Source organism: Cupressus sempervirens, chromosome 2, assembly GCF_028749045.1.
Source record: "Cupressus sempervirens isolate cs-2001-9-10 chromosome 2, ASM2874904v1, whole genome shotgun sequence".
NCBI lineage: Eukaryota > Viridiplantae > Streptophyta > Pinopsida > Cupressales > Cupressaceae > Cupressus > Cupressus sempervirens.
Window position 1 is genome coordinate 710,967,083 of NC_143119.1, and position 18,378 is coordinate 710,985,460.

The 18,378-nt window shown below is 34.1% G+C and overlaps 1 protein-coding gene across 2 annotated transcripts in view; it reads left to right on the plus strand.

The window, feature by feature from the left end:
• Positions 1 to 18,378, plus strand: part of HGL1 (heteroglycan glucosidase 1) — a 245,265-nt gene that overhangs the window by 60,811 nt on the left and 166,076 nt on the right. For both annotated transcript variants that reach the window (XM_089815121.1, XM_089815120.1), the window contains exons 6-7: positions 8,849 to 8,931; positions 9,233 to 9,328. In XM_089815121.1, coding sequence (XP_089671247.1) covers positions 8,849 to 8,931; positions 9,233 to 9,328 — 179 coding nt within the window. The remainder of the gene's footprint in view (positions 1 to 8,848; positions 8,932 to 9,232; positions 9,329 to 18,378) is intronic.

The window sequence follows — 18,378 nt, forward strand, 5'->3', positions numbered from 1 at the left end:
TCAAAGTTTACTCTGTTCCATCCTTCTTTCGGTCTGATCCATTGGCCAATTTTTCCTTTCTTCACTTTTGGATTTACCCAGAGATGCCCATTAATAGGCTTCTCTAGTAGTAATTGATAATTTACTCCAATTTGTAATATTTCCTCTAGCAATTTGACTTATACTTTATAGATATTAATCTGTGTGTCATTTAATACTTCTCATGCTTGGCAGACTCATGAGCTACACATTTCTCTTGCTACTAATGATTCTGGGGTATTACTGCAGGTTATTTTTCAAACTAGATCTCAATTGTTAAACATCAGATGTTGCCTATTGTCAGTTTTGTTCATTGGTCCAACACATAATAATGTTCATCCATATTTTCTTTATAGCGAGAACACATTTTAAATAGTGTTTTAGGTTTTGCATCTGATTTCACATTACATGTCACGATTCGTAAATAATTATTCAAATCTGTGTAGACATCAAGAATTACAGTATGAATAGTTGTATCAGTTTGAAGAAATGTTCTTTCTAATTTTTACTATGTTAATGCTACTATCCTTTAACAGTCTACATCTCTTTTCCTTCCAAACACATATTTCCCAAGTCTGACATGTATTTGGATTAGCTAGGGCCGTAGCACATGTCTTAATTATATCCATATAAAACCTTAGGAAGGTCGGGAGACACATTGAATAGGGCTGATACAAACCACATTATATATCTCATAAAAACCTAAAAATGAAAGGAGACTAGAAAAACTGTATACCCATTATAAGATGCAAAATGTTCTCTTCCAGCACATAGGAAGGCTATGATACATGTGTGCAACTTCTAGACTATTAATTTGGTGTATATTACCTGTATATGCATCTGTGTCTAGATACTGCCTAAATACAGTTAAAATCTGTATAAGACTTGGATGGTATAATAATTCAGCCTTTTTATGGAAAAGTGATTGAAGAAGAGGGAACACCAAAGAAACATAAAATTGAACGTCTTACCAAATATGTGTGCTCCCTATGATTGTTGTTGTGACTTTATTACATATAGGCCTTTTCATGGATGCTATGCTTGCTCACATATTTGCATTTAGGCTTTCCATGGATGCTGCGTTTTTGAACATTGTTTCCATTGTTTATGCTTAGGGAATTCGAGCCAGATGTGAGGGTCTAGCTCATGCTTAGTTTGGGTGTGATACCTAGTTTGTGCTTGGGTCTACATAATTTCCATGTTCTATCATCCATGCTCATACATTACCTGGAGGGCATGGAGGATGACCATTATGCATCTATAGGAATTATAGAGCATGGAGTCATATAATTGTTTATGGAGTTTTAGTGGATGCAAAAGGTGCGATAAAAAAAGATGTGGCTGCTAGTATGTCATAGATCATTCTCTTGCTAGTTGTGTGGTGTAAGGATCCCCTTGCTCATTAAATAAGATCTCTCATAATTTACGTATAGTTGAAAGATAGTTTGGATTTATTTTAAGTCGCTATCTAGAAATCTTTGTTGGATGTATCATATATTTCTTCAAGCAACTCTTCTTTCATGGAGAACTCCAATGCTGCTAAATGATTTCTTTTCCCAAAGATTGTCTCAATAACACAGGCTGTTTAACCTCAATATAAATCACCAATCAGGCTTCCGTTTCCACTTAAAATAGAATATAAACTATCAATGAGATATTACCTCCTGAAATGTGTAAGGAAACTTAGGTGCAGAAACAACTTCCTACACTAATCCCTTAAGGAAAGTATTCTGCAAATTCCTATTAAATCCTTACAATTTCAGATTTGATATTATGTAAACAATAATATTGCAGTCAACCGTGAATACAGGAAACAGACAGAGAAAGAAATTACATAAACACAAAGATATGCCAGTGGGGAAAATCCTTTGGGTTAAACAACCCCACCCCTCCAAAACCTGCACAATGTATTATCTTCAACACAAAGGTTACAACACACTTGCAATGCAAGTTCTTTCAGGACACGAAAGACTAATCCAGTAGCAACATATCATACCAACAATACACTTTCACTCTCTCCTATCTGCAACCCTAAAAACGCTTATATCATGCGCTTTCCATTTTAGGGCAACTTCCAAAGAACAACCGTATTAGGGTTTTACCTAGATGGAGACTCGAGTGTATAGTACTCAATGATCAATTGCCACATGTCTTCACGTCTTCACCCAACATCAAATCTTCCAGAGATAGCTCTTACGCGTCACAGGAATCCGTCATAACCATTTCAGCCATGATCTCCTTACACACAATTCAAGATGCCGACACATACAAGTGGAGTGACACATCAACATGTCAACTAGACATGTACACTCACACTTAATTACATTATTTGTAAAAAATACATTTTCAAAACAAGTAATAATAATAATAGGAATTATCCAAGGTTGAGACACCTTATTCCTAACATTCCCCCACTTGTTGAACACCTTGTAAGAGCAACAGGAACATAACAAGAACTAACCGCTATAGGCCGAAAGGCCCATAGACCCCAAACACCATCTGAACTTCTTTGTGCCCACTGGTTTTATAAATGCATCTGTAACATTCTTTTTAGTTTCTACCTTCTCCAAATTTACCTTTCCATCTTCTACCAAATCTCTCACAAAGTGAAATTGCACATCAATGTGCTTTGTTTTGGCATGGAAAGTTGGATTCTTTGCAAGGCAAATAACACTCTAACTGTCGCACCAAATAGTAATCTGTCCTGCATCAACACCAATATCAGAACACAATCTCCTAAGCCAAATGGCTTCCTTACAAGCATGAGTAACAACCATGTACTCAACTTCTGTAGTGGACAAAGCAACCATAGGTTGTCACTTACTCATCCAACTGATGGCACCACCAAACATATTGAACACATAAGCACTGGTGGATCTCCTATTGTCAATATCACCTACCCAATCTTAATCCATAAACCCACGAATACAAACTGAATGGGGAGCTCCAGAAGAGTTACCATTATAACAATTAGAGTAATTTGATGTACCCCTTAAATATCTGAATACTCGCTTAACTGCATCCCAATGTACTCGTCCAGGATTAGCCATAAACCGGCTCAGAACTCCCACTGCTTGGGCAATGTCTTCTCTAGTACAAACCATAGCATACATAAGACTCCCAACTGCACTAGCATAAGGTACTCTACTTATGTCCTCTACCTCACTAGGAGATTTTGGACAATCGTCTACAGATAACTTTGTTCCTATAGAAACAGGAACACACAATGGTCTACAATCTACCATGCTGAACCTATCCAAGACAGATTTCACCTACTTACTCTGACTCAACCAAAGTTTTCTGTTAGACCTATCTCTACTAATTTCCATACCCAAGATGTACCTTGCTGCCCCAAGATCTTTCATCTCAAATTGTGCTGACAACTGAGATTTAAAATCAGAAATCATACCCTTACCCTTCCCAAATAGCAACATATCATCAACATATAATGCAACAATAAGAATGCGATCATTTTCAATTCTGAAATAAACACAATGATTTGATTTTGATCTTACAAATCTAATTGACAACATAAAGGCATCAAACTTAAGGTACCACATCCTAGGAGATTGTTTTAAACCATACAGAGACTTCTTTAATTTGCAAACCAAAGATTCTTTACCTTTAACAATGTAGTGCTCAGGCTGTGACATATAAATCTCTTCCTCCAAGTCACTATGAAGGAAAGCTTTCTTCACATCCATCTGTTCTATCTCTAAATCATATGATCCAGCAAGAGATAACAGAAATCTAATGGATGTCAACTTTGCAATAGGAGAAAATATTTCACCATAATCTATTCCCTCTACTTGTGAGTACCCCTTAGCAACCAATCTAGCTTTGTACCTTTCAACACTGCCATCTGCACAGAATTTCTTCTTGAACACCCATTTGCTACCAACAGGTTTCCGTCCTTAGACAAAGGTACAAGGTCCCAAGTTTTGTTTTTATCCAATGAAGCCATCTCATCATCCATGGCCTCAATTCAGGAACCTGCATCTTCCATATCTAAAGCCTCTTTCATAGATCTAGGCTCATCAGTGTTAGTAATCAAAGCCAAAGCACAACTAGAATCTAACATAGAATAACCAAACCTTTCTAGCTGCTTTCTTACTCTGGTGGATCTCCTCAAGGGCTGAGGTTGAGGTTGTTCTTCCTCTTCTTCTGAACTATCAGAGCTACTAGAGATCTCCTCATCATTAGACCCAACGTGGTCTTTCTGTTCAGTCTTCTCAAGGGTAGGAGGCAATTGAACAATATCTTCTTTCTTTTCTTTTTCATCTAGTTGTAGCACAATAGGGGAAGACGATAGCTCTCTAAAAATAACATTTATGCTATACAACACCTTACCATTCATAGTGTCCCAAAGCTTGTATCCTTTCACACCAACACTGTATCCGATGAAGATATATTTGATAGCGTTGTTTTCAAACTTAGATCTTTTCTCCTTTTGAACATGTGCATAAGCTTCACAACCAGAAACATGAAGATGTCTAATTGAAGGCTTCTTACCAAACCACACCTCCATGGGTGTCTTACCAACGAGAGCTGATGTAGGAGATCTGTTAACCAAATAACAAGCAGTGGCCACAGCTTTAGCCCAAAACCTTTGTTCAAGACGAACTCCACTAAGCATATTCCTAGCCTTCTCCATCAATGTTAGTTCATTCTTTCTACAACTCCATTTTGTTGTGGGGTATAAGGAGTTGTCTTATGCCTCTCGATACCTCGTTCTTTACAGAATTGTTCGAACTCTGTTCAGCAAAACTCACCACCATTGTCAGTTCTCATACACTTAATCTTATTACTAGTTTAATTCTCTAAAAGGGCTTTAAATTCCTTGAATCGACTAAAGACTTGTGTCTTACTTTACAGGAAATAAATCTATGTCCTACTGTAATCATGTATGAAAGATACAAAAAATACGGAGTTGGAGATTGAAGGAACTTTTACAAGACCAAATACATCAGAATGAATAAGATCCAAAACATTAGAAGATTTGTGAGAACGAGAGTAGAATTGAACACGATTTTGTTTACCATAGACACAATGTTCGCAGAAGTCGAACTCGAGATTACAATCATTTAACCCCTCAACGAGGTTCTTGTTTTTCAGGGTTCTGAGACCATTCTCACCAATGTGGCCAAATCTCATATGCCACAACATTGTCTTTTCTGCAGGAAGCTTTCCTTCCAGTGTATTTGCACCCTTAGGTACACATGCTGCACTGCCATCGGAACCAATAACCATAGTCTTCTTTACTGCTCGCAGATGGTGGGGATGAAGTGATAGCTGTTCTCTTCTTTGAAATAGAAGAATTATTGCATTGAAAAATGCATGCATCAAGTTGAAACAGAGTACCTCTTTTAGTACCCTTAGCAAGCACCATAGCTCCTCTCATCATCTTGCATCCATCTTTAGAAAAACAACTTGCACACCTACATCATTCAGCATACTTACAGATAATAGGTTTCGTGCCAAACCAGGGATGTGCATTACCCTGTTGATCCCCTTTACTCGTCCATCAGGGAATTTGATAGTGACCCGTCCTCCTCCAACTATCTTTAGGTGAGAATTATCACCCAAGTACACCTTTCCACCATTGAAAACTTCATATTTTGAGAACCAACTTCGATGAGAGGTCATGTGGAAAGAAGCACTCGAGTCTATCAACCACACATCATCAGATGCATGCGTTGCCAAGGCTGCAATGAAAGCATCGCCATCTTCTTGAGATTTTTCTGAACCTGAATCTGAGGCCTCCTTCTGCTTCTTTGGATCTTTATAGTCTTTATGGAAGTGCCCAGTGTTATCATAGATCCAACATTTTGCCTTGGACTTTCCAGGAGTCTTTGATTTTCCACGACATTTGGATCTACCCTTTCCAGACTTGTTATCATTTTGCTTCCCTCTGTCATTGGATCTACCACGAACAACAGAGCTTCCTTTGCCGAATTTGAAGACTTTCTCCGCGTCTCCTCAGATAACAGCGAAGACACCACATCATCTATTCTGAAAGTGACTAAAGTACTTCCAAGAGCCATCACAAGATGGTCCCATGAATCCGACAAGGAACACAACAGGGTCATACATCGATCCTCCTCCTCTATCTTGACACCAGATGATGTCAACTGTGCAATCAGCAAATTGAAAGCTTTTAGATGATCTATAACAGATCCTCCTTCCTCTATTCTTAGAGAATACAACTTCTTCCATAGGAACAACTTGTTCAACAGAGATTTGGCTTGATACACAGACCCAAGCCGTATCCACAAATTGTTTGCGGTCTTCTCATCAAGAACATTTAGGAGAACTGAATCAGCTAGACAGAGTCTAATGAGACCCTTAGCTTTCCGATCCTTGAGATCCCAATCTACTTGAGATATTGCTGCGGGTCTCACATCAAGTGAAGCCGTCTCCCAAAGATCACAATCTTCAAGCAAGTCTTCCATCTTGAGTTTCCACAACTCAAAATTACTGCCATTAAATTTCTCCACCTCCATTTTTCTGTATGATGAACTAGCCATCTCAATCTGCAAATAAGATTCAGAATGCTCTGCACAAGACTCTTACTCAACTTGAGATTAGCTCAAAAAACCCTACCCAACAACTAGGATCAAAAGTTGATCAAGCTCTAATACCACTTGTAAGGGAACTTAGGTGCGGAAACAACTTCCTACACTAATCCCTTAAGGAAAGTATTGTGCAAATTTGTATTAAATCTTTACAATTTCAGATTCGATATTATGTAAATAATAATATTGTAGTTAACCATGAATGCAAAAAACAGATAGAGAAAGAAATTACATAAACACAAAGATATGCCGGTGGGGAAAAACCTTTCGGTAAAACAACCCTACCCTTTCAAAACCTGCACAATGTATTATTTTCAACACAAAGGTTACAACACACTTGCACTGCAAGTTCTTTCAGGACATGGAAGACTAATCCAGTAGCAACATATCATACCAACAATACACTTTCACTCTCTCCTATCTGCAGCCCTAAAAATGCTTATATCACGCGCTTTCCATTTTAGGGCAACTTTCAAAGAACAACCGTATTAGGGTTTTACCTAGATGGAGACTTGAGTGTACAATACTCAATGATCAATTGCCAAATGTCTACATGTCTTCACCCATCATCAAATCTTCCAGAGATAGCTCTTATGCATCATAGGAATCCATTATAACCGTTTCAACCATGATCTCCTTACACACAATTCAAGATGCCGACACATACAAGTGGAGTGACACATCAACATGCCAACTAGACATGTACACTCGCACTTAATTACATTATTTGCAAAACATACATTTACAAAACAAATAATAGGAATAGGAATTATCCAAGGTTGAGACACCTTATTCCTAACAAAATGACTTCTTTTTTGTTTGGAGTTAAAAGATTCTTTTCCCACGATATGCCCACTGCATAGTTTTTAACTCATTAATAAACATGTCATAGATGTGTTGATTACCACGCTCTATCATTGAATGGCCTTTGTCAAGAATTGCAAATTGCAAATTTGTTTTTTAGTTTAGGGCCTAGGCTAATAAGATTTTTAATAATTCAATTTTATTCTTTTTATAGTTATGCAGAAATTAGATTTTAGTTTATGATTTTTCTTTATTTTTACTTCTAATGTTTTACATCTATCTAAAAAACACATTGATAGATCAACTTAAGGCTATTTTATTTGCTTGAGTTATTTTATCTTGATTCAGATTTATTTTATGTACTAATTAGGCACATATTTTAATTTTTATTCAAGAATTATATTACTGTATATCATTGTTTACTTTTTTTTGAAAATAGAGGGATAACAATTGTTTAATTTTATTTGGAAAAAGAGGGATAACAATTGTTTAGTTAAAGAGTTATTTTATTTTTTATATGTAAATTTTAAATTTTATTTTTTGAAAAATCAATCATTCATTATTTTGGTAATTATTTTGTTCTCTTTCTACTACAAAAGAGTATTAACTAAAATATTCTTATATTTTATTATTAAATATTAATTATTTGACATGTAATCATATTTCAATTTTAAGTTTAGGAGTTCTTATGCACAGTCATGACATTAGATCCTTAATGCCACTATAGGATGCCTTTTTGCATTAATTATTATTATTATTTTTAGCTCTAATTATGAAATTGAATTTTCTTTGTGGAATTTAATTTTCTTTTTATTAAGTTTTTAAAATCATTTATTTTTTAAATATTTCATCTACAATTTTCTCTTTTACCATAAATTTTTGTGATTTAATCCACAAAACTAATTGAATTAATATGAGATTAAGAGGGAAGGTTGTGACATGTGGTTTGCAGATTCACTGTACACAATTCAAAGTTTGTGTGTCTGCTAGGTCCAACATGAGTTGCATTGCAAGCTAGCTATTTCTTTAACAATTTGATTTCTTCTAGCATGTTCCCTAGATAATGTTAGGTGACCCCTTAACGTCCATTGCTGAGTGAGGGTTTATTCAGATTTTTTATACATGTTTAGCCATTGTCTATAATTTAGGGTTCAAGTTAGTTTGTATTGTGAATGTTGAGAGATCAACAGTTGTAGCTTGTTGTTTCAATAATTCTAAAGGTGGTTGAAAATGGTTATATGGACATTTCTACTCACCTTTATTTTCAACTTATTCCATTTCAAGGCAATATACCCAAATATTTTGAACTACTTATAGTTTTGATTTACTTCTTGGAATTAATACGCTGTAATTTTGATTTATTTAATTTGACAACATGGTCCCTAGATTTCTTGGAATACTAATTTATTCTTAATTTACTCCCTAGAATTGATTATTTTACTGTGTTGTAGGAACTACATTTATGCCACCAAAATGGTCTCTTGGCTACCACCAATGCCGATGGAGCTATGACACTGATTCTAGGGTTTTTGAGGTGTGCTTTGAAAATTCATTTTTTTTACTCGATTGATTAGTTTGATACCAATGATTTGAGGTAGTATGTTTGCTATTTTTTGGCTTACTTGTTTAAATTAGAGTTCTGGTGTAAGTGAGGGAAAAAAAGTATATTAAGTTGTAATTGGGTGTATCAAATTTAAGTAAGGTTAGTTTCAATTTCATTTGACTTCATATATTTATTCCTATGTGCTGTAGAGCATTGAGGGAGTGACAGATAAAATTTGTGTGATTCCTTCAATTTTTGAGCTCTAAATGCAATAAAATTTCTGGTTGTGCAGGTAGCAAAAAGTTTTCGTGAAAAGCAACTGCCTTGTGATGTCATATGGATGGACATTGATTACATGCATGGATTTCGTTGTTTCACATTTGATCCTGTATGGAGATTTTGAATTTGATAAATTTGTTTTCCATTATTTCTTTTAGGGGTACTTTCGGGGACTATTTTATGTGGGTGTAATGTAAAATAGTTTGTGAGACAGCATCTTGACACTTAGAGTAAGCTTTCTATTATTGTCGACTTGAATATCATATAGAATTTTAAATATTTGTGCCTTTCACAAAGATTTCAATTGGTGACAAAAAATGACCTTGAAAACATAGAACCAAGTACAGGATTTTCTAAGGTTTTGCTAGATAAATGTAAGATTTTGTATGCCAGATGTATATGGCCTTGTCTTGCTAGACATTATGCAAGATTTGTATACCTACCAAGATTTGCATACCAAACTTAAATTTATCGTTTGGTTTAGATTCATATGTTTTTGGGTTAATTGAGAGAATTGGGTTTAGAGCTTGACTACTAGAAGCTTGCCTTGGGTTTACTATGCTGAAACATTGTGCAACCTTAACAATGCTTGGACATAAGGTGAGTGCCCTTATAATTTGTGGGCTAGCAGCGTGCCTTACACCACTAGTCTTTGTCGATATTTGAACTCAAGATGGCCCAGACACAATGCACTTAGGGAGAGGTGTTATATTTGACTTAGCCAAACCTTGGAGGCATTTGGATTTCATATGTTGTGTTATGAAGATTCCATTATTTGTGATATTTCATAAAAGATCTTTGCATATGTGTTTTACAAACAATTGCATTCTTGTTTGTATTTCTAAAATAGCATGCTACAACATTGATCTATAATTCAGCCAATTTTTTATAGAGAAACTAGGGACCCAAACATTGAATCTGCAGCAGTTTTTTAAATGACAGTTGAAATTGGAGAAATTAAGCCGCTCAGACATTAAGAAATTGAATATTGAATTGTTAGGTGCAACGCTTTATAAGAATTGATGTAATGTCCCTCTCCAAAACAAGACTAAAATATAAATGATAAAATTATTATAATTATAATAAATAAAATATAAATAAATAGACTAATAAGAATAAGTCTATTATCAATATAATACTACGATTTTTTATATTAATATTATATATCATATTAACAATACATGATTAATATAATAATATATGAATATAATGTACCTACAAATAATTGCAATATCTTATTATTAATATATAAATATATTGATGAAAATAAGTTAATTAAACATTAATAAATAATATAATTAATATAATATATTGTAATAAACTATTCGAAGACAAATAAACAACATAAATGTTAAATTAATATTAAATAAATATAATTAATATAATCTCTTACCATAGTCGACTATAATGTAAGACACGTCAGCCAGGGAGGAGCCTTCGTCAACAGAATTGATCAGCCAATTCAGTGACTATCACTAGCAACAATATTAAATTTCTCCATGGTTGAATATATCACCAACGCATAGAAAAGAGCTAGTCCATGCTGGCAACCATGATGGACTCTTCTACTGCTAACAACTGGCCAATCTCAGAAATAATCCTCTCTCCCTCCATAGGGGTGTCATGAACAATATCTTCAGTACTCAAGTTGCTCCCAAAAATGTTATAATAATTAATATTTATACGGCTCATACTCTAAGTCAGGTGATTCAACACATAAGCAATTGGATCCAATGCTGCTACTTCACCAGTAAAGCCGTCAATATGTGGCTTGAATTTTGACCAGGTGACTACCATGGTGTCATTGCTATTTATCATGAAATCATTTGGGTGTTTGTATACTCTGACAGAAGTATTGCAAGTTCAAACGAAAGTATTGCTTAGAGCATATCCTCTGTTGAGGCCTTCTTGTTACTAATGATTATATAATCAATAGAATGGTTCAAAAAATTGTTACATAGAATGATGTGCGAATATGGGCCATAGTCAACAACAATCTTATTATCACATGCAAAAGAATGATGCAGTGATTTGTATATTATTTGGTGATGGTTCTATCAATAATCAACAATCATAAGGCGCGATGGAGATCCTTGGCTTATTCTGAAGCATCCTTAAGCCATATCATCAAACATATCTAATTAATATTATAGGCAGCGAATGTAATATGATAATAATGGCCAAGTCATAGGGCCCATCGATTACAAAAGGGAATTGACTAATCAAGAGGTTAGTCATAGACAACACTTATGGTTAATTATTGGTAACCATTGATGATGATTAGAAGGACCAGTAATAAACAATATTATTGTCAGCATCTTATGGTTCTGTTATGAAGCACATCGATAATTGTTAGTGGTTATGATAATTAAGAATGCCGAAATGGTCAAGGATATTGGTTAAGGATTTGTATATGACAAACAACTATTAGATTTGGATGATGATAAGGCACATAAATACAGTAATTACTAGGTGCGCGATGATGTAAAGAAGGATCTGATTTTCTATTAAGACAAGCTGGCAAGAAAGGGGTGTAACTCTTGCAAGGAGTCATGATTTTCCAAACCAATGGTGCAGATATAAGAAGGCATTCAACCTCGTTCATGAAGGGGCATATTTTAAACTTTATCTCTTTTTTTTATCCATATTTAAATCTGCTCAATAGGGCATCTGCTTTGGCTATTGCTTGCAAGTTTATCATTGCAGATTAGAGACGGCATCATGCTTGCATTTATAGAAAGGATTATTGTCTTAGTGTAGTTTCAGTTGGATAAAGCTTACTAAAGATATATATAGACATGTCTTGTGAAGGGACATGTCTATCCATATTTAATATAATATAAGAGAGATGGCTGCCATTTGGAAAGTACATACCTTAACAGGCAGTGCAATTACGTTTGTAGTTCTCAGAATCTCAACATGTTATTAGAGCCAACGGCAAATGTAACAAAGAAAAATCAAAATTAACGCTCACATCAATGTGAATATGTCAAATAAGTAAGTTGATGAAAAACAAACTATAGATGCATCCTCCGAAACTGATTGTATCGGCATCTATGCAAATTCAATGTTTAGCACGTATTCAATGGTGTCACTGTTGTTGGCCAGAAGATAGGGATCGAATGTGGTAAAGGGAGAGCCAAAGCTATTTGATATCTTACATGTTTGAATGAGAAGGTCCTGAAGTCAGCAAAGTATTCATGCAACAAAATATTGGACTCAAATCCCATAAAGGTTGATGATTTGGCGTGATCCGAATAGCAGGATATGATTGTAGTTTGTCATTCTGAGATAAACATTGGAGAGACTTCATCTACACAGTGTATAAAAATGCCTCTCGTAGTATATGGAAAAAAAATAATAGTTGAGTTTTGGAAATCGCCAAGTGGTAGAAGGTAGCTACAGGTCTTGCAGAAGAGTCCATGTAGATGCGCAACATACATGCAAGGTTGTACAAGATTATATGGTTGTGCCATCATCCGAAATGAGAAAAAGGGTTTCTATCAACACTGAGTATGAAAGAGTTTGTAAAATAACTCCAATTCATTCGGCCGAAGAACACACTAGTAGTGGCCTTATTTGATGTAATGTGGAGGCTGACGTAGTCGGTTGGGATTTGATCAATGAAGAAGTGCACGTCATGAGTAGGCAAGTATTAAAAGGGCGAACACCTCGTGTTTCGACACATTACATTGTCAACTACAAGATATACCACGCCTGATAACTCGTACTACCCAATGAAGATGTGCTGACCAATGAAATGGTCAAACTCACTTTTGATCATATTAAAGGTAAACATGTTTGATGGTATGGGCATTATAATCTATTCAATTACACCTTCCATTATGTATAGTGACGTCATTGGAAAGGTATATGGGTATATAGGTAATACTTACATGAAATTAATAGCATTAGGAATAAGTATAGAAGTCCCCTCTTGTAATGAGGGGATATATGATTATAGCTTCATATTTAATTCTTAGTTAATAAAGTAAAGTTGGTATTATAATATCTCTTGAGTTGATAATAATAATATGTAAAAAATATAGATTAATGTATATATATATATATATAGATATAGAAGATGGGATATATGCATATATGTTCAATTTATATATATATATTAGACATTGATCTATATTATATCAGAATAATATTATGAAGAATTAGTTATTGTCCTTGAGGTTTTTTCTTAACTAATCAATGTAGTCTCTGTCTTATTTATATTTTTAGATATACTATAAGAGCTATGTGCCTTGATCTCTTCCTCTGAGGATGTTATTGTAGGAAAAGGGAAATTGATATTAAATTTAGAGGGAGTCTGACACATCCGTCTGAAGGAGTGGATAGATAATATGTTTCAGTTGATTTTTGAAGATCTTGATCATATCAAAATTAGAGGGAGTTTTGACTTTATGTAAACTTTTGGTATCATGTGTGTGATTTCATGATTTAATGGCCTACCCCTTGTGTACATCATGAGGAAGTGATGACTTCCAAATGATCATCCCTTTTATTTGCAGAAGTTATTGAAAGGTGATGATCTTACAATAGCTTCATTTTCTTTTGTGATGAATATCTTACGATGTCTATGCAGATCATGATAGATTATACTTTGCATGGTGGATGTTCATATGGTAAGCATTACTTTTTTGTGCACACTTTATGAACATTTTGAGTACATGGTGACATGTTATGCAAATCGATGTTCAGGAGGCCATTACACATAGAACTTGGTGAGTAGCAAAAGAGATGATATTTTGGTGGCCATTACTCATAGTGCTTGGTGAATATCTTGCGACTCAATATTTAGGAGGCCATTACTCCCAATATCTTTATATTACATTGAGGTAAAATATGGTCCTGTGTTAATGTTAATGTAGTTTTAGTCGGATAAATAAATATACACACACACACACACATACACATATCTATCTATCTATCTATCTATGAGATATATTACATATATATTATATTATATATGTGATATTTATATATATACAAATATATATGTGTGTGTGTTAAATATCAATTTATTATATTAAATATTAATGAATAGACATGTCCTGTGAAGGGACATGCCTATCCATATTTCATCTAATATAAGAGAGATGGCTCCCATTTGGAAAGTAAATACCTTAACAGGAAGTGCAATTACATTTGCAGCGATCTCAGAATCTCAACAATGATAATCAGTAATAGCATCAATATTTAAAGTTGTAAGCATATAGTCGAGTATTTTAAATAGCAACATATTAGTCACAATGATATTACACATTTGTATTATTACATTCTCATATTAGACACAACAAACATGTTATTGAAGTGATACTTATCAATTGCATATTCATATTGTCTACATCAGAAATAGCATTATTATACTATCAATATAAGTGATAGGATTACCATATTGACAACTGTAATGTTCCCATCTTTTTAGCCCCTTAATGGCATTCTTAGCCTTTACATTCTCCAAAGGCTAAGTGAAGGAATAAGGAGAAATTGATAAAATTAATTTCTTTTAAAGTCATTAAATAAATTAAAATTAAAAGGTAACTTTATATTTAACTAATTTAATTAAAAGTGTCTAAAGTTAAATAAATAAAATAAAAGAATCTTCTAGAAGGAGGAATTAAATATTATTTTATTTCTTCTAGAAGGAGGTCCATTTATTGGAGGAAAAGAATAAATAGGGAGGGAAGCCTCATTGTTGATCATCAAATGTGTTACCATCTACTCTTCTGGATAACTTGTGGAGCCAAGGGTGTTTGCAATTGCTACATTGATCATTGGGAACGAACACTCCCATTGATTTGCATAATTGAGGCGGTCAAATATCTTTCAAAGGGTTGTGACTGTTGGAGAAGAAAAATCAGTCTTTTCATTGTGCCGAATTTGTGGCCTAGGGCCAGATTTGTGGAGAAGGAATAAATTGGATATTGTTACAAGAACTATGCTATAGTAACTTGCTACAGTTACTTTGCTACAGTACTGCTGCTATAGTATCACTGCTATAGTGACATTACTATAGTTCCTTTGAGCAGTTTTCCACTTAGTTGCCGATTCGTGACAAGAATCCGATTCGGGCACGGAATCGGATCCGTAGATTTTTTATTTTTCCAATTATGATTCATGGAGGATTTGTGCATATATATATATATATGCATTATATATACTAAAAAATAAGAGAAATATACATAATTCTAAATTTAAATCATTTCATAGTATGCATCTATGAATCTAGTATACTTGATCAATGACATTGATAATTAATCTATTTTCATGATTATAAAGAAAATCAACTCATTCATGATTATAGATAGTAAATGAACTTGCATTGTGATTTAGAGGGTCGTTTTTAGGGTTTAGGGCTTTTAGAAAAAAAAATATATTAAAAAATGAGGCTGGGCCCACTTTTTTGCAATTTTTTTTGGACCCTGCTGTGGATTCACGCGGATCCGGGCAGGATCCGTAATCCTGCCTGTGGATTCGTAAGGATCCGCATGCCTGGATCCTCAAGGATCCATACGCGGATCCAGATCCGAATCGGACCCGAATCAGGATCCGAGGGTAAATGCACAAATCCAGTAACTAGGGTTTTCCAGGTTCCTATCTATTTCATTTGTAATGCATGGAGGTTAGATTTGAATATTTTATGGCATGTGAAGAATTTAGAGATCATTTGTAATCTGATTTATATCAGAGTTTTACATTAGAATTGTTGTCCTAAAGTCTTACTGATGTAGATGCATATGTTCTCATTTATAGTCAATGCTCTATGTTTCAAAAAATACTAAAACATTTGTTGTTAGTCGTTTGGAGTTTTGCAAGTGTATCAATTAAAGTTTGGCATTTAGAAAGTAATCAGACTTTATATCTGCAATATATATTTCCCTTGTGTGCAAAGTGTTTGACGAAATGTCAAACAACTGAATTAGTAAAGAATAATTTGGTGTTTGTTGAAGTTATAACTGGTTGGGGTTATTACATTGGTATCAGAGCTTGCTTGCAAAGTGTTTGATAAAATGTCAAACAATTGAATTTGGGAAGGATTTGGTGTTTCACGAAGTTATAACCGGTTGGGGTTATTACAGCAACATATTTCATATCATTATTGTTACCAATTTAACATACCTCCTGTAATGTCCCCACTAATTAGAGTTAGATTGGAACATTATTACCTTCAAAAATAAATGTTAGGTTGAATATCAACAAGTTTAAATATCTTATTCTAGTCATAGTTTTGGCCATTGCCTCATTCTTATCTAGCCATTTATACAGGGTTACTCATCTCTCCATTTATATGAGGATCTCACTTCCTGCACTGGCACTATAAGGTTCATTATTCATTTAGCCATTTATACATGGAATAAAGTAACTACTCACATTGGCACAATAAGCCATTTATACGATAGGTTACATCACATGCACTAGCATTGTGAGATTCCATCAATTCCCATGTTAGCCATTTATATAAAGACGACTCTTGACTCTATACTGGCATGAAGCCATTTATATAGACGAACAATGTCTTTATATTGGCACTATAGAATCTTAATCATTTGTAAGAAATATCTAGACCAAATAGTTAATTAACTTATAATTCTAAAATGCCCTTGTAAAATTAATACAAGTATATTATCATTACTTCTTATATTATTATATAATCATCTACTTAATATTATAATATAAAAGGGGTTGATAATATAAATAAATACATATTATATTGCCATGTAATACAATAGGAATTATAAAGAGAATATACTTTACCTTTACCTTTTTGTATCGACAACCTGATGTCTTTTACTTTATCAATGATTATGGCACATATGTATGAGGTCGGATTGCCAAAATACTTCTGATGCTTGTGGCCTTGCTCACAGTTGCTAATTTATGGGTGAGTTGTCTATTTAATGCTCACCACTGTCTATATTGACTGCAGATTTCCCGGTCCACATTAACTCTACATATACTTACCTAGCCATGGTGATGTGGTCACTGTTTGTGGTATGGAAGTTCCGCCCGCCTTTATACTTGCTGACTATATTACTCTTGCTGAGGTGGTGGAGTGTACTATCTCATCCACGTCGTGCGGCTGTTGAAGGTTCCTTACCCTGTTTGATTGCTTAGCACCTTGCTATGGACCCCTCCTTGTTCTTCGATCCTCCACTAACTATAGCTGCAGAGTTTGGGATTATTTAGGATTCTATGCCGTTGTTGACATTAATGCTAACACCACGTGTGATGATTGTATGGTCTTTATAATCTTTTCCATTAATAGCCTTTTCTTCCTTATTTTGTGATGATTCCCTTTTCTGTGTTTATGTCCTTGTACTTATAGTATGATCCACGTTTGATGAGCCCATAGGTCGTGTCTCTTAGTTTAGCTAGTTAGGATTGATTAGGTGCTAATGTGGAGTTTGTATAGTTTAGGAGTATTTTATATATATATATATATATACATATATATACATATATATTATAGATATATTTTAGAGGTTTGTTATTATTTGGTAACATATTTATTTATTTATGTAATATATATCTCCATTTTTGATTAACTTTTAAGTAGTATTTATTAAATCATTTAGAAATAAAAATAATTATTTTATTACAAATAGTTTAAATAATTTTGTTAATCATTATTTCAAAACTGAGGGATTTTTCATTATAAGAGGGATATTACACCTCTTGAATTGCTATGTTATGCTTGCCTTTATACTGAGCTAGGTGTTTTTTAGTTGCTGAGCATACATATTATAGAATGAAATGGATGCAGAAAGTAAAGTACAAAGATCAGTAAACAAGAAAATTGATCACTTTTATTCGATACAAGTACCAGAATAGTACATTTTATTGAAATATTCAAAACTGTTTTGATAAGGTACAAAGTGTTCAATTTTTAAAACAGTACTTAATATAATGCATCCAAATATTACACAAGCATTCTCAGCTCCTAACATAATATTTGAATAAACACATTGTATAAACAGAAAAGTACTGATAAGATAAAGGGAAAGGCCTCCATTGCTTGAATGGAAGATTCGTTGTTCTAAATGTTGAAGGAGTGAGCCCGCATCTCCATTTGGGAATAGCCTTGCAAAAATGAAATAAGAGGAGGGTCAGTTCATATGAACTGAGCAATGAAAATCTTTCCAG